Source organism: Salvelinus alpinus, chromosome 17, assembly GCF_045679555.1.
Source record: "Salvelinus alpinus chromosome 17, SLU_Salpinus.1, whole genome shotgun sequence".
NCBI classification, from domain to species: Eukaryota; Metazoa; Chordata; class Actinopteri; order Salmoniformes; family Salmonidae; genus Salvelinus; species Salvelinus alpinus.
In genome coordinates, this window is record NC_092102.1 from 54,995,049 (window position 1) to 55,018,386 (window position 23,338).

General features: G+C 44.5%; 1 protein-coding gene across 1 annotated transcript in view; it reads right to left on the reverse strand.

Moving 5' to 3' along the window:
• Positions 1-1,278: 1,278 nt before the first annotated feature.
• LOC139543179 (V-type proton ATPase subunit S1-like) overlaps positions 1,279-23,338 on the reverse strand; it is a 29,375-nt gene continuing 7,315 nt past the window's right edge. The window contains exons 2-10 of the mRNA XM_071349443.1: positions 16,578-16,704; positions 12,139-12,407; positions 11,922-11,962; positions 11,646-11,731; positions 9,930-10,091; positions 4,118-4,275; positions 3,915-3,965; positions 3,577-3,814; positions 1,279-3,302 (exon numbers count right to left, since the gene is read on the reverse strand). Of these exons, the coding sequence (XP_071205544.1) occupies positions 3,093-3,302; positions 3,577-3,814; positions 3,915-3,965; positions 4,118-4,275; positions 9,930-10,091; positions 11,646-11,731; positions 11,922-11,962; positions 12,139-12,407; positions 16,578-16,704 (1,342 nt within the window). The 3' untranslated portion in view covers positions 1,279-3,092. The remainder of the gene's footprint in view (positions 3,303-3,576; positions 3,815-3,914; positions 3,966-4,117; positions 4,276-9,929; positions 10,092-11,645; positions 11,732-11,921; positions 11,963-12,138; positions 12,408-16,577; positions 16,705-23,338) is intronic.

Below are 23,338 nucleotides of genomic sequence, written 5' to 3' on the forward strand. Positions count from 1 at the left end.
GGGACAGCTTTATGTAGGCTCTAACAATTTGTGGGCACCGTTTTTGTCAACGTTACAGTGAAATGAATGTATTGTTTAGTGTTGTGTTGTATAGTGGCTTTGCTGGCATGCATCAAACATTTTTTGGGGGGAGTTAGCCCCAACAAGATTTACATGCTAAAATCGCCTCTGACTATTCCATATAAGGCACCCAGACTGTATGAAAGTTGCCCAGTATACCCTTAATCTGGTAATACATCACATCTAGTGATACATAACTTGCCATCTCTGTCATCTATTGTGACATTGTGGGAGGATAACCAACCTTCCAATTAATGGCAAAGCATTTCTTAGCAACTAGTAGCTACTCACTAGTAGTATTTCTCTCTCACAGACACAGTAGTATTTCTCGCTCACAGACAGTAGTATTTCTCTCTCACAGACACAGTAGTATTTCTCGCTCACAGACAGTAGTATTTCTCTCTCACAGACACAGTAGTATTTCTCGCTCACAGACAGTAGTATTTCTCTCTCACAGACACAGTAGTATTTCTCTCTCACAGACAGTAGTATTTCTCGCTCACAGACAGTAGTATTTCTCGCTCACAGACAGTAGTATTTCTCTCTCACAGACAGTAGTATTTCTCGCTCACAGACAGTAGTATTTCTCTCTCACAGACAGTAGTATTTCTCGCTCACAGACAGTAGTATTTCTCTCTCACAGACACAGTAGTATTTCTCGCTCACAGACAGTAGTATTTCTCTCTCACAGACACAGTAGTATTTCTCGCTCACAGACAGTAGTATTTCTCTCTCACAGACAGTAGTATTTCTCTCTCACAGACAGTAGTATTTCTCGCTCACAGACAGTAGTATTTCTCTCTCACAGACACAGTAGTATTTCTCGCTCACAGACAGTAGTATTTCTCTCTCACAGACACAGTAGTATTTCTCGCTCACAGACAGTAGTATTTCTCTCTCACAGACACAGTAGTATTTCTCTCTCACAGACAGTAGTATTTCTCGCTCACAGACAGTAGTATTTCTCTCTCACAGACACAGTAGTATTTCTCTCTCACAGACAGTAGTATTTCTCTCTCACAGACAGTAGTATTTCTCTCTCACAGACACAGTAGTATTTCTCGCTCACAGACAGTAGTATTTCTCTCTCACAGACACAGTAGTATTTCTCTCTCACAGACAGTAGTATTTCTCTCTCACAGACAGTAGTATTTCTCTCTCACAGACACACGTGTCCTGTATTCTCTCTCACACATACTAACGTTCACAGAGACTTAATTGACGTTGTTCATTCAAGGCTTTATTGGGGTTAATCACAGCGTGACACTACTAATAGTAGAATATATGAACCATATTTCAACGATATCATGACTCTGTCCAGGAAGACCAGACAAGCCTTCCTTTAACAACAACTCATATAAGCCACAGAACAACTTGAAATCAGTAAACACAAGGTAGGCCATCTAACCCTAACCTCTGACCCCCGTCTGGTTCGTCTCAACCTTTTCTCACATTAACATTTAACCCTTTAGTCCCTTGTTGGAGCCTGGAGTAACTCCTGGAGTAACTCCTGGTGATACTGCACACATTAAACAACCTTAGTGAAACCTAGGCCACGTCTCAGATGGCACGTCCCTATGGACGTCCCTATGGGCCCTGGTCAAAAGTAGTGCACCCTATTCCCTATGGGCCCTGGTCAAAAGTAGTGCACCCTATTCCCTATGGGCCCTGGTCAAAAGTAGTGCACCCTATTCCCTATGGGCCCTGGTCAAAAGTAGTGCACCCTATTCCCTATGGGCCCTGGTCAAAAGTAGTGCACCCTATTCCCTATGGGCCCTGGTCAAAAGTAGGGCACCCTATTCCCTATGGGCCCTGGTCAAAAGTAGTGCACCCTATTCCCTATGGGCCCTGGTCAAAAGTAGGGCACCCTATTCCCTATGGGCCCTGGTCAAAAGTAGGGCACTATACAGAACAGGGTGGCATTTCAGACGTGGCCCTAGTTAACCTATACGCTACTAACCTAGGCTACGATAAAGACACAATCACAAGGTCAAACACAATATATATATATATAGACACTGAGCGTACAGAACATTAGGAACACCTCCTTCCATGACAGACTGACCAGGTGAATCCAGGTGAAAGCTTATCGATGTCACCTGTTAAATCCACTTCAGTCAGTGTTTACAACATGGGCTGTACTCACTAAAAAACAGCATGTAATAACCTTCACACCAAAATGACTAAAGACCGGAATGATGGACAGACTGACACCCTTCAGTAACAGATTCCTCCCTTCTCTACCATAAATATTCATCCCTTCCCCCATCCATTCTTTCCTGATCCTTCCTTCCTGTTTGCTGAGCATTTTTGTTGGTAAATAAAGGAATGACAGGGAAAATGTAACGGAAATAACTACAAGTGTGTCTGCGTCTGTCTGTCTGACTGTGACTACGTCTGTCTGTCTGTCTGTGACTACGTCTGTCTGTCTGTCTGTGTGTCTGTGACTACGTGTCTGTCTGTCTGTGACTACGTGTCTGTCTGTCTGTGACTACGTGTCTGTCTGTCTGTGACTACGTGTCTGTCTGTCTGTGACTACGTGTCTGTCTGTCTGTGACTACGTGTCTGTCTGTCTGTGACTACGTCTGTCTGTCTGTCTGTGACTACGTCTGTCTGTCTGTCTGTGACTACGTCTGTCTGTCTGTCTGTGACTACGTCTGTCTGTCTGTCTGTCTGACTACGTCTGTCTGTCTGTCTGACTACGTCTGTCTGTCTGTCTGTGACTACGTCTGTCTGTCTGTCTGTGACTACGTCTGTCTGTCTGTGACTACGTCTGTCTGTCTGTGACTACGTCTGTATATGTCCGTCCGTCTGTGTGTCTGTCTGTATATGTCCGTCCGTCTCTGTGTCTGTCTGTCTATGTCCGTCCGTCTGTGTGTCTGTCTGTATATGTCCGTCCGTCTGTGTGTCTGTCTGTATATGTCCGTCCGTCTGTGTGTCTGTCTGTCTATGTCCGTCCGTCTGTGTGTCTGTCTCTATATGTCCGTCCGTCTGTGTGTCTGTCTGTATATGTCCGTCCGTCTGTGTGTGTGTTAGTCAGTCTGCGGTACGGAGATAGCAGGTCCCTTGGGGTCATCAAAGCGGTCCATGGTGTGTAGCTGCATGATCATATGGAGGCCGTAGGTCAGAACCAGAAGCATCAGTAGACTGGTCAGCAGTCCCATCCAGATACCGGGACTGAAGAACCCTGCACAGTCACTGGCATAGGAGAACTCTCCCCCTGCCACGTTGAAACCCTGGATCTAGAGAGAGAGAGAGATAGAGGGCGGGAGATAGAGAGAGAGAGAGAGATAGAGGGCGGGAGATAGAGGGCGGGGAGAGAGAGAGAGAGAGAGAGAGGGCGGGAGATAGAGGGCGGGGAGAGAGAGAGAGAGATAGAGGGCGGGGAGAGAGAGAGAGAGAGAGATAGAGGGGGGGAGGAGAGAGAGAGCAACAGTAGAAAGTGTTTCAACGGTCTGTTCGTATTGTACGGTCTGGTTTCAGACACACTGCATACACAGAAACACGGCCCCCTACCTGGAAGTCAGTGAATGAGACCCTCCACTGGTTAGCAGGGTCTTTGGAGGTGCGCGGTACCAGGACGGGGTATCTGAAGTTAGTGACTGACTGACAACGGTAGGAGTACTCAGCCGGTGCGTACACGTTACGGCTCCCGTTAAACGTTGCTTTCTGACCGTCGTATTCTATCTCCACGGCGTCTAGCGTGAACCAGCGGCGAGCTGACACCTTGTAGTGGCGCTGGGACATGGCAAACCTGGAGACACACACACCCAGACAGACAAGCACAGAATGAGTTCAAAAGAGTTTATGTATGTGTTTGTTTGTAACAGTGTGTGTGTGTCCAGTCAACTCACACTAGTTTGAAGGAGCGGTGTCCCAGGATATTCTCATAGTTTAGAACCAGACTGACAGAGAAAGGTGAAAGAAAAATATTTCAATAAAAATGGACAACATAATAATTAATTCCAATCATTTCCAAATTCAGCAAGGCTGCTGTTTCCATAGCTTCTAACAAAGGACTGTTCACAACTTCCTGTCCAGCTCTAAACCCTCTGACCTGGAGTGTGATTGGTTGCAGAGGGAGCCCTGGAGCCTAGGGGTCACGCCCTCTCCAAAGGTCAGAGAGGTGAGGTCGTGTCGTTCCCAGCGACCACCACGGAGCACGCTCACGGTCAGGTTCTCCGCCCACAGCATGATACAGCCGGCTCCGCCCTCCTGGGGAGAGAGAAGATCAGAAATAAATCATATATCAGGAAATCAACTCAAACAGCAGTACCCACGGCAGTACCCACGGCGGTACCCACGGCGGTACCCGCGGCGGTACCCACGGCAGTACCCACGGCAGTACCCACGGCAGTACCCACGGCAGTACCCACGGCAGTACCCACGGCAGTACCCACGGCAGTACCTACGGCAGTACCCACGGCAGTACCCACAGCAGTACCCACAGCAGTACCCACAGCAGTACCTACGGCAGTACCCACAGCAGTACCCACAGCAGTACCCACAGCAGTACCTACAGCAGTACCTACAGCAGTACCTACAGCAGTACCTACAGCAGTACCCACAGCAGTACCCACAGCAGTACCTACAGCAGTACCTACAGCGGTACCTACAGGATTAGGGTCATTGCTGACGATGGAGCAGCAAAGGATAGTGTGGGGATGCTATCTCAAAAAAGGAGGTTGTATTCACCAGTAATGACCTTTAGTACAGCAACTAGTGAAGGGGGTGTGGGGGAGAGAGAGTAGAGAGGAGATGGAGAGTAGAGGGGGGGGGGGGGGGGGTGGGAGGGGAAGGAGAGAGAGAAAAGGGAGAGAGGAGTGAGAGAAGAGAGAGAAAAGGGAGAGAGGAGTGAGAGAAGAGAGACAAAAGGGAGAGAGGAGTGAGAGACAAAAGCAGGAGAGAGAGGAGGGAGAGAGTGAGAGAGAGAGAGAGGAGGGGAAAAAGAAGAAGGGAGGGAGAGAGAGAGAGGAAAGTTCTCATCCTGGAACATACAAGGTCTGAGGTCATCTGCCTTTGGCCTAAAGAGCAGGAACCCAGACTTCATCTAAGAAATCAGAAATACAGACATTGTCGTCCTACAAGAAACCTGGTATAGAGGAGATGGACCCACTGGTTGTCCTCTAGGTTACAGAGAGCTGGTAGTCCCATCCACCACACTACCAGGTGGGTGGTATAGAGGAGACGGACCCACTGGTTGTCCTCTAGGTTACAGAGAGCTGGTAGTCCCATCCACCACACTACCAGGTGGGTGGTATAGAGGAGACGGACCCACTGGTTGCCCTCTAGGTTACAGAGAGCTGGTAGTCCCATCCACCACACTACCAGGTGGGTGGTATAGAGGAGACGGACCCACTGGTTGTTCTCTAGGTTACAGAGAGCTGGTAGTCCCATCCACCACACTACCAGGTGGGTGGTATAGAGGAGACGGACCCACTGGTTGTCCTCTAGGTTACAGAGAGCTGGTAGTCCCATCCACCACACTACCAGGTGGGTGGTATAGAGGAGACGGACCCACTGGTTGCCCTCTAGGTTACAGAGAGCTGGTAGTCCCATCCACCACACTACCAGGTGGGTGGTATAGAGGAGACGGACCCACTGGTTGTCCTCTAGGTTACAGAGAGCTGGTAGTCCCATCCACCACACTACCAGGTGGGTGGTATAGAGGAGACGGACCCACTGGTTGTCCTCTAGGTTTCAGAGAGCTGGTAGACCCATCTACAAAACATATTTTTTTGACAAAACAGGAACATTTTACATCTGGCTAGAAATGAATAAGGAAATGATCTCAACAGAGAAAAATATCCTCATGTGTGCTACCTATATCCCCCCACTAGAATCCCCATAATATAATGAAGACAGCTTCTCCATTCTGGAGGGGGAGATCAATCATTTCCAGGCCCAGGGACATGTACTAGTCTGTGGTGACCTAAATGCCAGAACTGGACAAGAACCTGACACCCTCAGCACACAGGGGGACAAACACCTACCTGGCGGTGACAACATTCACAACTGCTGCAGCTCTGTCGAACACTGGGTCTGTACATCGCCAATGGTAGGCTTCGAGGGGACTGTTACAGTAGGTACACCTATAGCTCATCTCTTGGCAGTAGTACAGTAGACTACTTTATCACTGACCTCAACCCAGAGTCCTATGGTAGGTACACCTACAGCTCATCGCCTTGGCAGCAGTACAGTAGACTACTTTATCACTGACCTCAACCCAGAGTCCTATGGTAGGTACACCTATAGCTCATCTCTTGGCAGTAGTACTGTAGACTACTTTATCACTGACCTCAACCCAGAGTCCTATGGTAGGTACACCTATAGCTCATCTCTTGGCAGTAGTACTGTAGACTACTTTATCACTGACCTCAACCCAGAGTCTCTCAGAGCGTTCACAGTCTGCCCACTGACACCCCTATCAGATCACAGCAAAACCACAGTCTACTCGAACAGAGCAATAATCAATCATGAGGCATCAAAGCCAAAGGAACAACATAATATTAAGAAATGCTTTAGACTGAAGGAAAGTAGTGTAGAAACCAACCAAAAAACAAGTAGGCAACAACAAATTCAATCCCTTTTAGACAACTTCCTGGACAAAATGTTTCACTGTAATAGTGAAGGTGTGAACTTGGCAGTAGAAAACCTAAACAGTATATTTGACTTCAGCTTCCCTATCAAATCTAAACATTTCAAACTACCTAAGAATATTAACAACGATGACAAATGGTTTGATGAAGAATGCAAAAACCTAAGAAAGAAATTGAGAAACCTGTCTAACCAAAAACAGAGAACCATAAAACCTGTCTACTCCTTCACTATGGTAAATCACTAAAACAATACAGAAATACACCACGCAAGAAGAAGGAACAGCACGTCAGAAATGTAATTGAAGAATCCATAGAATCTAACCACTTCTGGGAAAATTGGAAAACTCTAAACAAACACAAAGTTATCTATCCAAAACAGAGATGTGTGGATAAACCACTTCTCCAATCTTGTTGGCTCTATAACAAAGAACAAACAGCAAAAACATATACATGATCAAATACAAATCTTAGAATCAACTATTAAAGACTACCAGAACCCACTGGATTCTACAATTACCTTGAATGAACTACAGGACAAAATACAAACCCTCCAACCCAAAAAGGCCTGTGGTGTTGATGGTATCCTACATGAAATTATAAAATATCCAGACCACAAATTCCAATTGGCTATACTAAAACTCTTTAACATCATCCTTAGTTCTGGCATCTTCCCCAATATTTGGAACCAAGGACTGATCACCCCAATCCACAAAAGTGAAGACAAATTTGACCCCAATAACTACCGTGGGATATGTGTCAACAGCAACCGTGGGAAAATCCTCTGCATTATCATTAACAGACTCGTACATTTCCTCAGTGAAACAATGTACTGAGCAAATGTCAAATTGGCTTTTTACCAAATTACCTTATGACAGACCACGTATTCACACTGCACCCTAATTGACAAACAAACAAACCAAAACAAAGGCAAAGTCTTCTCATGCTTTGTTGATTTCAAAAAAGATCGACTCAATTTGGCTCGAGGGTCTGCTATACAAATTAATGTAAAGTGGTGTTGGGGGAAAAACATACGACATTATAAAATCCATTTATCAAACAACAAGTGTGCGGTTAAAATTGTCAGAAAACACACATTTCTTTCCACAGGGCCGTGAGGTGAGACAGGGATGCAGCTTATGCCCCACCCTCTATATTCCTAGTGTACAGTATACCCAGTGTATATTCCCAGTGTACGGTATACCCAGTGTATATTCCCAGTGTACGGTATACATTCCCAGTGTACGGTATACATTCCCAGTGTACGGTGTATATTCCCAGTGTACGGTATACTCGGTGTATATTCCCAGTGTACGGTATACTCGGTGCATATTCCCAGTGTACGGTATACTCGGTGCATATTCCCAGTGTACGGTATACTCGGTGCATATTCCCAGTGTACGGTATACTCGGTGCATATTCCCAGTGTACGGTATACTCGGTGCATATTCCCAGTGTACGGTATACTCGGTGCATATTCCTAGTGTACGGTATACTCGGTGTATATTCCTAATGTACGGTATTCTCAGTGTATATTCCTAATGTACGGTATACCCAGTGTATATTCCTAATGTACAGTATACCCAGTGTATATTCCTAATGTACAGTATACCCAGTGTATATTCCTAATGTACAGTATACCCAGTGTATATTCCTAATGTACAGTATACCCAGTGTATATTCCTAATGTACAGTATACCCAGTGTATATTCCTAATGTACAGTATACCCAGTGTATATTCCTAATGTACAGTATACCCAGTGTATATTCCTAATGTACAGTATACCCAGTGTATATTCCTAATGTACAGTATACCCAGTGTATATTCCTAATGTACAGTATACCCAGTGTATATTCCTAATGTACAGTATACCCAGTGTATATTCCTAATGTACAGTATACCCAGTGTATATTCCTAATGTACAGTATACCCAGTGTATATTCCTAATGTACAGTATACCCAGTGTATATTCCTAATGTACAGTATACCCAGTGTATATTCCTAATGTACAGTATACCCAGTGTATATTCCTAATGTACAGTATACCCAGTGTATATTTCCACACTATAAGATTGGAATAATAATGTGAAATGTCATAATTGACCGTATGAAAAGAGGTGTTTGAAAAGACTGACATTTCAGCCTGTTTTGGTTGGATGGAGGCCTGGTGACATCACTAGGCGGTAAATTCGTTAACTTCTCTAGGGTAGGGGGCAGCATTCGGAATTTTGGATGAAAAGCATGCCCAAATGAAACTGCCTGCTTCTCGTGTCCAGAAGATATGATATGCATATAACTGGTAGATTTGGATAGAAAACACTCTAAAGTTTCCAAAACTGTTAAAATAGTGTCTGTGAGTATAACAGAACTGATTTGGCAGGCGAAAACTCCATTCGGGAAGTAGTTTTTTTGGGGGTTTTGTAGTTTTCTATTCAATGCCATTACAGTATCCATTGACTTAGGACTCAAATTGCAGTTCCTATGCCTTCCACTAGATGTCAGCAGTCTTTAGAAATTGTTTCAGGCTTGTATTCTGAAAAATGAGGAAGTAAGAGCAGTCTGAATGAGTGGATCCTAAAGTGTCACAGAGCTTTTTCATGCGCACGACCGAGAGAGTGCCTTTCTTGTTTACCTTTTATATTGACGACGTTATTGTCCGGTTGAAATGTTATCGATTATTTAGGCTAAAAACAACCTGAAGATTGAATATAAACATCGTTTGACATGTTTCTATGAACTTTACGGATACAATTTGGATTTTTTGTCTGCCTGTTTTGACTGCGTTTGAGCCTGTGGATTACTGAAGAAAATGCGAACAAAACTGAGGTTTTTGGATATAAAGAGAGACTTTATCTAACAAAATTAAGCATTTTTTAAATCTGACACCGTGGTTGGATTCACAAGAAGTTAATCTTTAAACCTATGTGAAATATGTTATGTTTTCTGAATTTTTATAATGAGTATTTCTGTATTTGAATTTGGCGCCCAGCAGTTTCACTGGCTGTTGAAGAGGTGGGACGCTAACGTCTCATGTACACAAGAGAGGTTAATAGACCAAAAACAGCTAGTTTTCAGTTTCCCCACTCAGACCCCTCCTTGGAACATTCTTCTTGCTAAGAAGCTATTTTTGTTTCTTTTTGACCATTTTAAAAGAAAACAAAATCACAGTAAGGTACTTAATTGTTACCAAGAAATTATTTGATATTGAGATAAAAACGGCCGCATTGGACCTTTAAACACATTTAAACAAGTTAGAGAGAAACAGATCTTACCTTAAACTCAACTGGAGGGTAGACTCCTGTCTTCTCCTTGACTTGGTTCTCTCCTCTTTCTCTCTCCCGCTGTCTGTCCCTCTCCCTCTTTCTGTCTCCGTACTGCAATAGGGAGCGCCCTCCTCCCACACTAGCCTTCATATCCAGAGACGATGACACCTCCTAGGGAGACAGAGGTGGTAACCACACACCATAGAGACAGAGAGAGAGGTGGTAACCACACACCATAGAGACAGAGAGAGAGGTGGTAACCACACACCATAGAGACAGAGAGAGAGGTGGTAACCACACACCATAGACAGACAGAGGGCTCTGGATGGATAGCATGGACGGTTCCATTTGCAAGGACGCACGCACACACACACACACATACATTACATACATACATACATACATACAGGACCAGTCAAAAGTTTGGACACACCTACTCATTCCAGGGTTTTTCTTTATTTTTTACTATTTTCTACATTGTAGAATAATAGTGAAGACATCAACACTATGAAATAACACATGGAATCATGTAGTAACCAAAAAAAGTGTTAAACAAATCTAAATATATTTTACATTTAAGATTATTCAAAGTAGACACCCTTTGCTTTGACAGCTTTGCACACACTTAGCATTCTCTGCACGGGATAAGTTCATTAGAGTTACCAGTCTCAGAAAGTAGCAATTAACTGCACCTCAGATTGCAGCCCAAATAAATGCTTCACAGAGTTCAAGCAACAGACACATCTCAACATCAACTGTTCAGAGGCGACTGCTTGAATCAGGCCTTCATTGTCGAATTGCTGCAAAGAAACTGCTACTAAAGGACACCAATAATAAGAAGAGACTTGCTTGGGCCAAGAAACACGACCAGTGGACATTAGACCGGTGGAAATCTGTCCTTTGGTCTGATGAGTCCAAATTAGAGAATTTTGGTTCCAACCGCCGTGTCTTTGTGAGACGCAGAGTAGGTGAACGGATGATCCCTGCATGTGTGGTTCCCACCGTGAAGCATGGAGGAGGAGGTGTGATGATGTGGGGGTGCTTTGCTGGTGACACTGTCAGTGATTTATTTAGAATTCAAGGTACACTTAACCACAGCATTCTGCAGCGATACACCATCCCATCTGGTTTGTGCTAAGTGGGACTATCATTTGTTTTTCAACAGGACAATGACCCAACACACCTCCAGGCTGTGTAAGGGCTATTTGACCAAGAAGGAGAGTGATGGAGTGCTGCATCAGATGACCTGGCCTCCACAATCTCCCGACCTCAACCCAATTGAGATGGTTTGGGATGAGTCTGACCGTAGAGTGAAGGAGAAGCAGCCAACAAGTGCTCAGCATATGTGGGAACTCCTTCAAGACAGTTGGAAAAGCATTCCTCATGAAGCTGGTTGAGAGAATGCCAAGTGTGTGCAAAGCTGTCATCAAGGCAAAGGGTGGCTTCTTTGAAGAATCTCAAATATATTTATTTGTTTAACACTTTTTTGTTTACTACATGATTCCATGTGTGTTATTTCATAGTTTAGATGTCTTCACTATTATTCTACAATGTAGAAAATAGTAAAAATAAAGAAAAACCCTTGAATGAGTAGGTGTCCAAACTTTTGACTTGTCCTGTACGTCATAGACAGATTTACAGTTAGAAAGTTTAATAAATGTAAACTCTCTTTCCATATATATGACAAACAAATAAACACACAGACATGGATTAACACACACTTACCCGTGAGGGTCTCAATGCAGTGTAGATGGCAGTGTAGGGGACAGACTGGCTCTTCATAATGCTCATCACCTGTCCAATCACCTCATCTAACACACACTCAACAAGTTAGTCTTCAGCAATCTGCACCATACTGTAATAAGGAACACAGTGAATGTAGGTGATGTTTGTCCCAGCAGAGCCACCGTACAGTAGAACAGTAGAATACACTACCAGAACAGTAGACCGGTAAAACGGTAGACTGGTAAAACGGTAGCCCGGTAAAACGTTGGAACTCACCATTCCCATTGAGAACCTCCTTAGCAGACATCAGATCAGACCTGTTAGAAACCAAAATCAGGTAAACCACACCCATATCTGTATAAACCACACCCATATCTGTGTAAACCACACCCATATCTGTGTAAACCACACCCATATCTGTATAAACCACACCCATAAAAAACAGACCAGTGAGATAAGCAGAATCGTGTGTGTGTTATATATATATATATACCCGGTGCTGTAGGGTAGTCTGAAGACCAGCAGGGCGGGGGTAGAAGTGTTGAGTCGTAGCTGGCTGAGTGTCTCTGGTTCCATGAAGAGAGGAGAGGTGTCTAATTGGTCCTGGAGCTGACCGATCACAGCACTGGATGCTGGCCAGGCCACGGCAGGCAGGACCAATGGGGAAGGGCTGGAGAGGAGCGCCTCCTCGAGGTTAGGGAAGGCACTGTCCTGCTTGTTGCCAAACGCCCCTCCGTACATGGTGAAGTCCTCAATGCTCATCTGGGGGAGAGAGAGAGACGGGGAGAGTAAGAAGGAGAGAGCGAGAGCGAGAGCGAGATGGGGGGAGAGAGAGCGAGAGAGCGAGAGCGAGATGGGGGGAGAGAGCGAGATGGGGGGAGAGAGCGAGATGGGGGGAGAGAGCGAGATGGGGGGAGAGAGCGAGATGGGGGGAGAGAGCGAGAGAGAGATCCATCCACCAAACTACCAGGTGTGAAACAGGGAAGGGACTCAGGGGGAATGCTAATTTGGTATAGAGCAGACCTAACTCACTCCATTAAATTAATCAAAACAGGAACATTTTACATTTGGCTAGAAATTCAAAAGGAAATTATCTTAACAGAGAAAAATGTCCTCCTGTGTGCTACCTATATCCCCCCCACTAGAATCCCCATACTTTAATAAAGACAGCTTCTCCATCCTGGAGGGGGAAATCAATCATTTCCAGGCCCAGGGACATGTATTAGTCTGTGGCGACCTAAATGCCAGAACTGGACAAGAACCTGACACCCTCAGCACACAGGGGGACAAACACCTGCCTGCAGGTGACAGCATTCCCTCCCCCATATGCCCCCCTAGGCACAACTATGACAACATAACCAACAAAAACGGGTCACAACTCCTGCAGCTCTGTCGCACGCTGGGTATGTACATAGTCAATGGTAGGCTTCGAGGGGACTCCTATGGTAGGTTCACCTATAGCTCATCTCTTGGCAGTAGCACTGTAGACTACTTTATCACTGACCTCAACCCAGAGTCTCTCAGAGCGTTCACAGTCAGCCCACTGACACCCCTATCAGACCACAGCAAAATCACAGTCTACTTGAACAGAGCAATACTCAATCATGAGGCATCAAAGCCAAAGGAACTGAGTAACATTAAGAAATGCTATAGATGGAAGGAATGCAGTTTGGAAACCTACCAAAAAACAATTAGGCAACAGCAAATTCAATCCCTTTTAGACAACTTCCTGGGTAAAATGTTCCACTGCAATAGTGAAGGTGTAAACTTGGCAGTAGAAAATCTTAACAGTATATTTGACCTCTCAGCTTCCCTATCAAATCTAAAAATCTCAAATAGAAAACCGAAGAAAATGAACAACAATGACAAATGGTTTGATAAAGAATGCAAAAATCTAAGAAATAAATTGAGGAACCTGTCCAACCAAAAACATAGAGACCCGGAAAACCTGAGTCTACGCCTTCACTATGGCGAATCACTAAAACAATACAGAAATACACTACGGAAAAAGAAGGAACAGCACGTCAGAAATCAGCTCAATGTAATTGAAGACTCCATAGACTCTAACCAATTCTGGGAAAATTGGAAAACACTAAACAAACAACAACACGAAGAATTATCTATCCAAAATGGAGATGTATGGGTAAACCACTTCTCCAATCTTTTTGGCTCTATAACAAAGAATAAAGAACAAAAACATATACATGATCAAATACAAATCCTAGAATCAACTATTAAAGACTACCAGAACCCATTGGATTCTCCAATTACCTTGAATGAGTTACAGGACAAAATAAAAACCCTCAAACCCAAAAAGGCCTGTGGTGTTGATGGTATCCTTAATGAAATGATCAAATATACAGACAACAAATTCCAATTGGCTATACTAAAACTCTTTAACATCGTCCTTAGCTCTGGCATCTTCCCCAATATTTGGAACCAAGGACTGATCACCCCAATCCACAAAAGTGGAGACAAATTTGACCCCAATAACTACCGTGGAATATGCGTCAACAGTAACCTTGGGAAAATACTCTGCATTATCATTAACAGCAGACTCGTACATTTCCTCAATGAAAACAATGTACTGAGCAAATGTCAAATTGGCTTTTTACCAAATTACCGTACAACAGACCATGTATTCACCCTACACACCCTAATTGACAACCAAACAAACCAAAACAAAGGCAAAGTCTTCTCATGCTTTGTTGATTTCAAAAAAGCCTTCGACTCAATTTGGCATGAGGGTCTGCTATACAAATTGATGGAAAGTGGTGTTGGGGGTAAAACATACGACATTATAAAATCCATGTACACAAACAACAAGTGTGCGGTTAAAATTGGCAAAAAACACACACATTTCTTCACACAGGGTCGTGGGGTGAGACAGGGATGCAGCTTAAGCCCCACCCTCTTCAACATATATATCAACGAATTGGCGCGGGCACTAGAACAGTCTGCAGCACCCGGTCTCACCCTACTAGAATCCGAAGTCAAATGTCTACTGTTTGCTGATGATCTGGTGCTTCTGTCACCAACCAAGGAGGGCCTACAGCAGCACCTAGATCTTCTGCACAGATTCTGTCAGACCTGGGCCCTGACAGTAAATCTCAGTAAGACCAAAATAATGGTGTTCCAAAAAAGGTCCAGTCACCAGGACCACAAATTCCATCTAGACACCGTTGCCCTAGAGCACACAAAAAACTATACATACCTCGGCCTAAACCTCAGCACCACAGGTAACTTCCACAAAGCTGTGAACGATCTGAGAGACAAGGCAAGAAGGGCCTTCTATGCCATCAAAAGGAACATAAATTTCAACATACCAATTAGGATCTGGCTAAAAATACTTGAATCAGTCATAGAGCCCATTGCCCTTTATGGTTGTGAGGTCTGGGGTCCGCTCACCAACCAAGATTTCACAAAATGGGACAAACACCAAATTGAGACTCTGCATGCAGAATTCTGCAAAAATATCCTCCGTGTACAACGTAGAACACCAAATAATGCATGCAGAGCAGAATTAGGCCGATACCCACTAATTATCAAAATCCAGAAAAGAGCCGTTAAATTCTACAACCACCTAAAAGGAAGCGATTCCCAAACCTTCCATAACAAAGCCATCACCTACAGAGAGATGAACCTGGAGAAGAGTCCCCTAAGCAAGCTGGTCCTAGGGCTCTGTTCACAAACACAAACACACCCCACAGAGCCCCAGGACAACAGCACAATTAGACCCAACCAAATCATGAGAAAACAAAAAGATAATTACTTGACACATTGGAAAGAATTAACAAAAAAACAGAGCAAACTAGAATGCTATTTGGCCCTAAACAGAGAGTACACAGTGGCAGAATACCTGACCACTGTGACTGACCCAAACTTAAGGAAAGCTTTGACTATGTACAGACTCAGTGAGCATAGCCTTGCTATTGAGAAAGGCCGCCGTAGGCAGACATGGCTCTCAAGAGAAGACAGGCTATGTGCACACTGCCCACAAAATGAGGTGGAAACTGAGCTGCACTTCCTAACCTCCTGCCCAATGTATGACCATATTAGAGAGACATATTTCCCTCAGATTACACAGATCCACAAAGAATTCGAAAACAAATCCAATTTTGATAAACTCCCATATCTACTGGGTGAAATTCCACAGTGTGCCATCACAGCAGCAAGATTTGTGACCTGTTGCCACAAGAAAAGGGCAACCAGTGAAGAACAAACACCACTGTAAATACAACCCATATTTATGTTTATTTATTTTAACTTGTGTGCTTTAACCATTTGTACATTGTTACAACACTGCATATATATAATATGACATTTGTAATGTCTTTATTGTTTTGAAACTTCTGTATGTGTAATGTTTACTGTTCATTTTTATTGTTTATTTGACTTTTGTATATTACCTACCTCACTTGCTTTGGCAATGTTAACACATGTTTCCCATGCCAATAAAGCCCCTTGAATTGAATTGAAATTGAATTGAGAGAGAGAGAGAGCGAGAGAGAGAAAGAGCGAGAGAGACGGGGGGAGAGAGAGAGAGACGGGGGGAGAGAGAGAGAGACGGGGGAGAGAGAGAGAGAGACGGGGGGAGAGAGAGAGAGACGGGGGGAGAGAGAGAGAGACGGGGGGAGAGAGAGAGAGACGGGGGGAGAGAGAGAGAGACGGGGGGAGAGAGAGAGAGACGGGGGGAGAGAGAGAGAGACGGGGGGAGAGAGAGAGAGACGGGGGGAGAGAGAGAGAGACGGGGGGAGAGAGAGAGAGACGGGGGGAGTGAGAGAGAGACGGGGGGAGGGAGAGAGAGACGGGGGGAGTGAGAGAGAGACGGGGGGAGGGAGAGAGAGGGAGATACAGGGAGTCACACGGTAAAAGACATAGACTAACTAATATACGGGTTACTAAGGTAGGTTTGTCTGGTGTGTGTATTACCTTGTCCTGCAGGAAGAGCAGTACGTTCCGCGGGGCGGACCCCAGGGCGGTCTCTAGGTATGAGCTCAGCTGACTGATACCCACTATGTGACCAGCAGCAGGAACAGCCTGGGACGGCAGACTAGACCTGACATCGTTCAGGAGGGCCAGGAAAACAGGAAACAGGAAAAACTAAGAGGGCGTGCCTGACAAGCAAACCAATGTTACATTTCCAAAGTAAAAAGCAGCTCTTGGGTTAGTCTGATTAATCAGGCTGTAATACACCATTAGTCAGGGTTAGTCTGATTAATCAGCCTGTAATACACCATTAGTCAGGGTTAGTCTGATTAATCAGGCTGTAATACACCAAAATATATTTAAACTTATTCTACCGGTTTTCTGTCTGGTTTGTCCTTCAGCTGCTCTAAATTTTAAACACAAAATCCACAGGAAAGTATTGTTGATGTTACTTTTCAGAGAGCTGGTAGGGATATGGTACTGAGGTAAAACTTGTTTCATATTTGATATTCAAATAAAATGTTATTTGTCACATGCGCCGAATACAACAGGTGTAGTAGACCTTACAGTGAAATGCTGAATACAACAGGTGTAGTAGACCTTACAGTGAAATGCCGAATACAACAGGTGTAGTAGACCTCACAGTGAAATGCTGAATACAACAGGTGTAGTAGACCTCACAGTGAAATGCTGAATACAACAGGTGTAGTAGACCTCACAGTGAAATGCTGAATACAACAGGTGTAGTAGACCTCACAGTGAAATGCTGAATACAACAGGTGTAGTAGACCTCACAGTGAAATGCTGAATACAACAGGTGTAGTAGACCTCACAGTGAAATGCTGAATACAACAGGTGTAGTAGACCTCACAGTGAAATGCTGAATACAACAGGTGTAGTAGACCTCACAGTGAAATGCTGAATACAACAGGTGTAGTAGACCTTACAGTGAAATGCTGAATACAACAGGTGTAGTAGACCTTACAGTGAAATGCTGAATACAACAGGTGTAGTAGACCTCACAGTGAAATGCTGAATACAACAGGTGTAGTAGACCTTACAGTGAAATGCTGAATACAACAGGTGTAGACCTCACAGTGAAATACTGAATACAACAGGTGTAGTAGACCTCACAGTGAAATGCTGAATACAACAGGTGTAGTAGACCTTACAGTGAAATGCTGAATACAACAGGTGTAGTAGACCTCACAGTGAAATGCTGAATACAACAGGTGTAGTAGACCTCACAGTGAAATGCTGAATACAACAGGTGTAGTAGACCTCACAGTGAAATGCTGAATACAACAGGTGTAGTAGACCTTACAGTGAAATGCTGAATACAACAGGTGTAGTAGACCTCACAGTGAAATGCTGAATACAACAGGTGTAGTAGACCTCACAGTGAAATGCTGAATACAACAGGTGTAGTAGACCTCACAGTGAAATGCTGAATACAACAGGTGTAGTAGACCTTACAGTGAAATGCTGAATACAACAGGTGTAGTAGACCTCACAGTGAAATGCTGAATACAACAGGTGTAGTAGACCTCACAGTGAAATGCTGAATACAACAGGTGTAGTAGACCTCACAGTGAAATGCTGAATACAACAGGTGTAGTAGACCTCACAGTGAAATGCTGAATACAACAGGTGTAGTAGACCTTACAGTGAAATGCTGAATACAACAGGTGTAGTAGACCTCACAGTGAAATGCTGAATACAACAGGTGTAGTAGACCTCACAGTGAAATGCTGAATACAACAGGTGTAGTAGACCTCACAGTGAAATGCTGAATACAACAGGTGTAGTAGACCTTACAGTGAAATGCTGAATACAACAGGTGTAGTAGACCTCACAGTGAAATGCTGAATACAACAGGTGTAGTAGACCTCACAGTGAAATGCTGAATACAACAGGTGTAGTAGACCTCACAGTGAAATGCCGAATACAACAGGTGTAGTAGACCTCACAGTGAAATGCCGAATACAACAGGTGTAGTAGACCTCACAGTGAAATGCCGAATACAACAGGTGTAGTAGACCTCACAGTGAAATGCCGAATACAACAGGTGTAGTAGACCTTACAGTGAAATGCTGAATACAACAGGTGTAGACCTCACAGTGAAATACTGAATACAACAGGTGTACTAGACCTCACAGTGAAATGCTGAATACAACAGGTGTAGTAGACCTCACAGTGAAATGCTGAATACAACAGGTGTAGTAGACCTCACAGTGAAATGCTGAATACAACAGGTGTAGTAGACCTCACAGTGAAATGCTGAATACAACAGGTGTAGTAGACCTCACAGTGAAATGCTGAATACAACAGGTGTAGTAGACCTTACAGTGAAATGCTGAATACAACAGGTGTAGTAGACCTTACAGTGAAATGCTGAATACAACAGGTGTAGTAGACCTCACAGTGAAATGCTGAATACAACAGGTGTAGTAGACCTTACAGTGAAATGCTGAATACAACAGGTGTAGTAGACCTCACAGTGAAATGCTGAATACAACAGGTGTAGTAGACCTTACAGTGAAATGCTGAATACAACAGGTGTAGTAGACCTCACAGTGAAATGCTGAATACAACAGGTGTAGTAGACCTCAGTGAAATGCTGAATACAACAGGTGTAGTAGACCTTACAGTGAAATGCTGAATACAACAGGTGTAGTAGACCTTACAGTGAAATGCTGAATACAACAGGTGTAGTAGACCTTACAGTGAAATGCTGAATACAACAGGTGTAGTAGACCTTACAGTGAAATACTGAATACAACAGGTGTAGTAGACCTCACGGTGAAATGCTGAATACAACAGGTGTAGTAGACCTCACAGTGAGACGGGGGGAGAGAGAAAAATTATAATTAAACAGCAGCAGTAAAATAACAATAGCGAGGGTATATACAGGGGATACCGGTACAGAGTCAATGTACGGGGCCACCAGTTAACCGAGGTAATTGAGGTAATATGTACATGTATGTAGAGTTAAAGTGGCTATGCATAGATAATAAACAGAGTAGCAGCAGCGTAAAAGAGGGGTCTGGGTAGCCATTTGATTAGCTGTTCAGGAGTCTTATGGCTTGGGGGGTAGAAGCTGTTAAGAAGCCTTTTGGAACTAGACTTGGCGCTCGGTACCGCTTGCTGTGCGGTAGCAGAGAGAACAGTCTATGACTGGGGTGGCTGGTGTCTTTGACAATTTTTAGGGCCTTCCTCTGGTATAGAGGTCCTGGATGGCAGGAAGCTTGGCCCCGGTGATGTACTGGGCCGTATGCACTACCCTCTGTAGTGCCTTGCGGTCGGAGGCCGAGCAGTTGCCATACCAGGCAGTGATGCAACCAGTCAGGATGCTCTCGATGGTGCAGCTGTAGAACCTTTTGAGGATCTGAGGACCCATAGGCCTTGTCGTGCCCTCTTCACGACTGTCTTGGTGTGTTTGGACCATGTTAGTTTGATGGTGACGTGGACACCGAGGAACTTGAAGCTGTCCACCTGCTCCACTACAGCCCTGTTGATGTTAATGGAGGCGTGCACGGTCCTCCTTTTCCTGTAGTCCACAATCATCTTCTTTGTCTTGATCACGTTGAGGGAGAGGTTGTTGTCCTGGCACCACACAGCCAGGTCTCTGACCTCCTCCCTATAGGCTGTCTGGTCGTTGTTGGTGATCAGGCCTACCACTGTTGTCATCGGCAAACTTAATGATGGTGTTGTAGTCGTGCCTGGCCGTGCAGTCATGAGTGAACAGGGAGTACAGGAGGGGGCTGAGCACCCCTGAGGGGCCCCTGTGTTGATGATCAGCGAAGCGGATGTGTTGTTACCTACCCTTACCACCTGGGGGTGGCCCATCAGGAAGTCCAGGATCCAGTTGCAGAGGGAGGTGTTTAGTCCCAGGGTCCTTAGTGATGAGCTTTGTGGGCACTATGGTGTTGAACGCTGAGCTGTTGTCAATGAATAGCATTCTCACATAGGTGTTCCTTTTGTCCAGGTGGGAAAGGGCAGTGTGGAGTGCAATAGAGATGGCATCATCTGTGGATCTGTTGGGGCGGTATGCAAATTAGAGTGGGTCTAGGCTTTCTGGGATAATGGTGTTGTTGTGAGCCATGACCAGCCTTTCAAAGCACTTCATGTCAATATTGCACTACAGACGTGAGTACTACGGGTCGGTAGTCATTTAGGCAGGTTACCTTAGTGTTCTTGAGCACAGGGACTATGGTGTCTATCAACAATGACAAGCCACCGGGGTATGACAACTTGGATGGACAATTACTGAGGATAATAGCGGACGAGATTGCCCCATCTTCAATTTAAACCTACTAGAGAGCGTGTGCCCTCAAGCCTGGAGGGAAACTAAAGTCATTCTGCATTCCCAACAATAGTAACTGGGTTACCAACCCTTAGTAAACTTCTGAAAAAAATGGTGTTTCACCAGATACAATGCTATTTCACAGAAAAAACTAATTGACAAACTTTCAACACGCTTATAGAGAAGGACATTCAACAAGCACAGCACTTACACAAATGACGATTGGCTGAGAGAAATTGATGATAAAATGATTGTGGGGGCTGTCTTGTTAGACTTCAGTGCAGCTTTTGACATTATTGATCATAGTCTGCTGCTGGAAAAACACATGTGTTATGGCTTTACACCCCCTGCTATAATGTGGATAAAGAGTTACTTGTCTAACAGAACACAGAGGCTGTTATTTAATGGAAGACAATCCAACATAATCCAGGTAGAAACAGGAATTCCCCAGGACAGCTGTCTAGGCCCTTACTTTTTTCAATCTTTACTAATGAATTGCCATTGGCTTTGAGGAACAGTAAAGCCAGTGTGTATGTGGATGACTCAACACTATACACGCCAGCTACTACAGCGACTGAAATGACTGCAACACTTAACAAAGAGCTGCAGATGGTTTCAGAGTGGGTGGCAAGGAATAAGTTAGTCCTTAATATATTTCTAAAACTTAAAGCATTGTAATTGGAACAAAAGACTCAATAAACCCTAAACCTAAATCTTGTAATAAATAATGTGGAAATTGAGCATGTTAAGATGACTAAACTGCTTGGAGTAACCCTGGATTGTAAACTGTCATGGTCACAACAGTAGCTAAGATGGGGAGGAGTCTGTCCATAATAAAGCTCTGCTCTACCTTAATAGCACTATCAACAAGGCAGGTCCTACAGGCCCTAGTTTCTACCTTCTTAACAGCACTATCAACAAGGCAGGTCCTACAGGCCCGTGAATGTTGACCTTCTTAAAGGTCTTACTCACATCGGCTACGGAGAGCGTGATCACACAGTCGTCCGGAACAGCTGATGCTCTCATGCATGCTTCAGTGTTACTTGCCTCGAAGTGAGCATAGAAGTGATTTAGCTCGTCTGGTAGGCTCGTGTCACTGGGCAGCTCGCGGCTGTGCTTCCCTTTCTAGCCTGTAATAGTTTACAAGCCCTGCCACATCCGACGAGCGTCAGAGCCGGTGTAGTACGATTCAATCTTAGTCCTGTATTGACACTTTGCCTGTTTGATGGTTTGTCAGAGGGCATAGCGGGATCTCTTGCAGGCTTCCGTGTTAGAGTCCCGCTCCCTGAAAGCGTCAGCTTTATCCTTTAGCTCAGTGCGGATGTGGCTGTAATCCATGGCTTCTGGTTGGGATATGTACGTACGGTCACTATGGGGACGACGTCGTCGATGCACTTATTGATGAAGCTGATAACTGATGTGGTGTACACCTCAATGCCATCGGAAGAATCCCGGAGCATATTCCAGTTTGTGCTAGCAAAACAGTCCTGTAGCTTAGCATCTGCTTCACTTTCTTATTGACAGAGTCACTGGTGCTTCCTGCTTTAGTATTTGCTTGATAGCAGGAATCAGGAGGATAGAGTTATGGTCAGATTTGCCAAATAGAGGGAGAGGGAGAGCTTTGTATGAGTCTCTGTGTGTATCGTAAAGGAGATCTAGAGTTGTTTCCCCTCTGGTTGCACATTTAACATGCTGGTAGAAATTAGGTAAAACGGATGAGTTTCCCTGCATTAAAGTCCCCGGCCACTAGGAGCCACGTCTCAGGATGAGCGTTTTCCTGTTTGCTTATGGCCTTATACAGCTCATTGAGTGCAGTCTTAGTGCCAGCATTGGTTTGTGGTGGTAAATAGACAGCAACGAAAATACAGATGAAAACTCTTGATAAAGAGTGTGTGGTCTACAGCTTATCATGAGATACTCTACCTCAGGCGAGCAAAACCTTGAGACTTTCTTAGATTTTGTGCACCAGCTGTTGTTTACAAATATACATAGACCACCACCCCTTGTCTTAGCAGAGGCCGCGGTTCTACCCTGCCGAAAACACTTAAAACCCGCCAGCTGAATGTTAATCATGTCGTCGTTCAGCCACGACTCGGTGAAACATAAGATATTACCGTTTTAATGTCCCGTTGGTACGATATACGTGATCGTAGCTGGTCTATTTTATTATGGATTGATTGATTGATTGATTGATTGATTGTACGCTGGCTAATAGGACCGACGGTGAAGGTAGATTATCAGCGTCGGATCCTTACAAGGCACCCGGACCTTCATCCCCAATACCTCCGTCTCTTTCTCCTGCGAATGAGGGGGATGAGGGCCTTGTCGGGCATCTGAAATAAATCCTTCCCATCCGACTCGTTAAAGAAAAAGTACTCCAGTACGGGGTGAGTAATCGCTGTCCTGATATCTAGAAGCTCTTTTCGGTCATAAGACACAGTGGCAAAAAAACACAATT